This window comes from Pygoscelis adeliae, unplaced genomic scaffold (genome assembly GCF_000699105.1).
Source record: "Pygoscelis adeliae isolate BGI_AS28 unplaced genomic scaffold, ASM69910v1 Scaffold66, whole genome shotgun sequence".
Lineage (NCBI taxonomy): Eukaryota > Metazoa > Chordata > Aves > Sphenisciformes > Spheniscidae > Pygoscelis > Pygoscelis adeliae.
Window position 1 is genome coordinate 6,261,122 of NW_008825167.1, and position 4,452 is coordinate 6,265,573.

At 44.9% G+C, this 4,452-nt stretch overlaps 1 protein-coding gene across 1 annotated transcript in view; it reads left to right on the top strand.

The window, feature by feature from the left end:
- LOC103920918 (neuropeptide-like protein C4orf48 homolog) overlaps nucleotides 1-4,452 on the top strand; it is an 11,838-nt gene that overhangs the window by 6,422 nt on the left and 964 nt on the right. Inside the window, exon 3 of the mRNA XM_009328792.1 lies at nucleotides 841-929. Within this exon, the coding sequence (XP_009327067.1) occupies nucleotides 841-929 (89 nt within the window). The remainder of the gene's footprint in view (nucleotides 1-840; nucleotides 930-4,452) is intronic.

Here is a 4,452-nt window from a genome sequence, read left to right on the forward strand (position 1 = left end):
TCCGTGCATCACCGGCCCCCGCCGCCCCCCGCCCCCCCCCCCCCCCCATGGGGGCTCTGTGATCAATGTAGAATGCCCTCTCTCCCCATTCCCCCTGCATCTCCTCCAGTATCTGCAATTTCTTCTTCTGAAAACCCACACTTCATTAACTCTGTGACTGAACGAAAGGGCCTGAGATTAGTGCAGGGTGAATCCTGGCAGAGCAGAAATGCCCAGGTCCAGAAGTGAGCCATTTTAGTTGTTATCAGGTCCCTTCCTCCTCCTCTTCTCTGCCTTTTCCCTGCCCTGCCCCTCTGTGCACGCACACTGGCACCAGCTGCAGAGCCAGTGGGATGCTTTGCATTCCTGGCAGAGCAAAAATACAGCAGCAGGTGAAAGGAAGCAAATACAGATCTGGCAATCTCCCTTGCCAAGCTGCTCTGTAAGAGCTCCTGTAAAAACAGACCTGCCTGTCTGGTTTCTGAACCACTGCAAACTGCTATTTTCAGTGTATCAGTTGAGAATTAACCCATGTCTGAGAAGTGTTGAGGTTTTCCATTTTAAGGGGAGAAGCTGGGGGCTGAAGGCACACAGCACCAGGCAGAGTCAAGCCTGGGCTATGTTCAGAAAAGCACACACAGCAAAATGCTCTTGTGTTTTTGCTGGTCCTTAGATATTTGCACAAGGATAGATACAGTCCTGTCCACAGGCAGCCCTAACTTTGTACACATGCAGGTGTGGGTGCCTGGTAAAATGGGTTCTCTCCTGGCATTGCAAGGTCTCTGAGTAGTCTCCCTCTGTACTGCCACACTCCAGATTTCATGCCGTGACAGTGATGTCTTCTTCTGTACCTTTTTCCAGGTCGTCCCTGTGTTGACTGCCATGCGTTTGAGTTCATGCAGAGGGCGTTGCAGGATTTAAAGAAGACAGCATATAATCTAGACACACGGGTATGTGTTTCTATAGAAATGCTTTTACTTAGCCTTTATCTCCAAGTGGCCAGGTCTGCCTGTCTGTGTACAGCAGACATGACATCTCTGCTGACTCACTTCCATTTCAGCAAATAGGATTGTACCAAGTGCAGATTATTTTTCATAGGCTGGAGAGGTTCATTAAAGATCATCTAGTCAGAATTCTTGCATAATGGGCTCAAGAATTACCCCAGACAGTCCCTGCATCAAATAGAGAAGGAAAGAAGATGTATGAAGGGAGAGAAGAACAAGAAAGACGATTTACTCTATCGCACAACATTGCTTCTGAGCTGTGGACTGACTGTTTACTGGGCAGGAGCAGAAAGTGAACTGGAGAGCAAGAAGGTGGCTGGCAGGGCTGGCAGAGGGGAAAGGGAAGCACATATATTCCTTGCTCATGGATCGATACTCTGTGAAAAAGGGGGAAGCACATTTGCTTGGGTAGTTATCGCCGCACACAGGGCATTTTGCAACTTTACAGGCTGGTCTTGTGCTGCAGAGGTCCCAATGAACAAAAAATGAGGGTGTGTTAAATACCCTGATTTTAGCAATGCATCCATACGTGGGTTCCTAAATACGCACAAACACTGACTGGGATAGGACTTACCACAGTGGTTCCCATGCTGTCTGAAGTTTGCAGGGGGCAGGAGGTCTCTCACTTCTAATAAAGTCCCCCTCATGTATGTCTTGTACTACCTCTCCTTCCCTAACAACTCCATTAACACTGGACATGACAGTAAAGCAACTTGTGGGGAGAAAAACCAGATTGCAGCCACATCTCCCAGTTCCCTTAGGTGCCTGCTCAGTGCCTCTGGCCAGTGCCGTCTCTGTTGGTAGGTGAGAAGGGCTCCATGTTCCTTTAAAGTCATGCTCCGCTCAAATTGTCATTCATAGCAGTCAACCAAAGAGATGTAAATCAATTACATGTCTCAAACTATAACACAGAAGGGCAATTACTTTGCTTTGCCTTTGGTTTCTTGTGACCTTGGGCAATCATGTAGGGCCCCACACAATAAGGTTGGAGTGACTTTAGCTTTCTTGAGCTATCAATAGCAAACTGATTAGGGCAGAACTCTGAGTGCAGTACAGGTTACATTGCAAAAGTTTCCCATGCACTAGCGTAATACTAAATAACTGTTAAGTGGTAGACTGTGAATAGAGGGGCTTTACCTCCAGCAGCTGTGCTGGGCTGTTCTGGTGCATAGCGGGGTTTCACCTGTTTGGATTAGGCTCAGCTGAAATGTTTTGTACCTATGCATGACACGGCAAGACCATGTACAATCGCAGCTATGTTGGTTCTTACACTGTCAACAGGCTTTACATGGGAAGGTAAAGGAGGTACTGAATTTCTGTCTAAGTGGCACTGGGAAAATTTTTTTGAACGCAATAGAGGCAGCAAAATTCCTTAATCCCACTTACAGAGATATTCAGACGTATCTGTGTTGGCTATTCTATTTGGAGGGTGGAGTGAGAATACAACCCATCAGAGAGCAAAGCTGCCTTGTAAGAGGCGAGCCAGAGCATAAAGGGAGAAGCCAGTCCCAGAGTACCACAAGATAAGCTTCTGTTTCTGTGAGGACCTGGACAGGCCTGAGATGCCAAGGCACGGATTCAGACAGCTCTTAGCCTTACAGAACAAGGAGCATAGGAACAGTGCATCACTAAAACAAACGTAACCAGTTATCTGCAACATCACTCACCCTTTGACAACTGTCAGAGTTTAATACTACTAGTAAAGAAAGGGTATATTACTGTCTGTCTTTTCCAGCCTTTGGATTGAGACTCCAAAGGCCTTTCTGGAAGAGATGCTTTAGTTAAATACAAATTATTGAATGATGCAGAGATACTAAAGTGAAATGCAGTGGCCAGGGCCCTACAAATGGCACACTGTAGCCTTCTATTCTCTGAAAGGAACAGCCTCCGTATCCTCACTCAGCCGCTGGTGCTTGGCTCATGCTGACCAACTATAATTTCTCAAGTTTTACACACAAATAACTTCATTCAACAACTCCTGAGTCTTGAAAGTTGTTGTTACAAGGGCAAGCTTCATGCAGGGCTGTTCCTATCAGGGACTTCCTAAGCCAATGCCAATGGGGCCACAATTAATTTTTGTAATTGATGCTTCTCTTTCATAGTCTTTCAGTTTACTGTTCAGTGCTCCCAGATCTGCTCTTCCTGCCTGTAAATAGTCACGAGTGATGCCTAGGCAGGGTTTGTTCTAACAGTGACAGCTTGTTGGCATTACAGTGAAATCCAATAAGCCTGTTTGATGTTAAGATGATTCTATGATTTCTACTGGGCTCCCAACAATGCGAGCATTCACTCATCCAGGATTGCATTGTACAAGCGAGGAGCAGTGTTTAATAATGCCTGCCGTTGCACTAAGCCGATAAGTGAAAGCAGACAAGGAAAGTGAACAAGTCCTCTTTAATGCAAAGGTGGATGTCATAAGTTTGAGCTGAAAATGATAGAGGGCTGTGGAGGGGAGGGAAAAGCAGTTCTGAAACAGCCTCTCCCTGCAAAACCTTGCAGTCTGAGAAGAAGAAATGAGTAGTAGAGAGTGGGAACTGCTGGGGTACAGGGGTACTGCTGGCCAAGCAAGGCAGAGCTTGGTGGAGCAGGTCCCCAGGTAGAAGTGCCCAGCTACTCCTTTGGAAACTCTGTGTCTTTGTTAATTAGCCCTTTGCTGTTTCTAATTTGTCAGGAGGCATCATGTAAGAGGAACACCAGCAGGCTGAAGACCTTGTCCTGTTGTTTACAAGTGGTTTTCAACCTTCAATGGTTTTTTCCAGTGCGGATGGGAAACCCATTCATGGTGAATTTAAGCCTGGTAACTTTTTTTCTCCTCAAGAAACTCTTCAAAGTCAGTCTATAAATTACTTCAGGGACCACAGACCACAGGGTGAAAACCACAAGATACGCCTAGGAAGGGGTTTCTCTTCAGTCACAATTGTGCTTGCTAATGTGAGTTGCTTGCACCAACGATTTTATTTTGAGTCTTGCAAGAGAGACAGCTTTTGAAATTATGGTGCCATTTGAGAAATTCAGGATTTGTTTCTCAAAGACTGAGACCAGGACCCACAAAAGATTTAAGTTATTTGATCACAATTAAATAAATGATACTTAAATATCTTTGAGGATCTGAAGTTAATTTTTTTTCCTGGATACAGACAAAAAAGCTTGGAAATGCTTTTCCACTAAGATGCTCCAAAAACAAGAGCAAGTAATTTTAAATGGTTGTCATGGTTTAACCTCAGCCGGCAACTGAGCACCACACAGCCGCTCGCTCACTCCCCCCGCCCCAGTGGGATGGGGGAGAGAATCAGAAGAGTAAAAGTGAGAAAACTCATGGGTTGAGATAAGAACAGTTTAATAATTGAAATAAAATTAATTAAAATAGTAGTAATAGTAATAATAGTAGTAATAATAATAATAATAATAATAATAATAGAAGAATATACAAAGCAAGTGATGGACGATGCAATTGCTCACCACCCGCTGA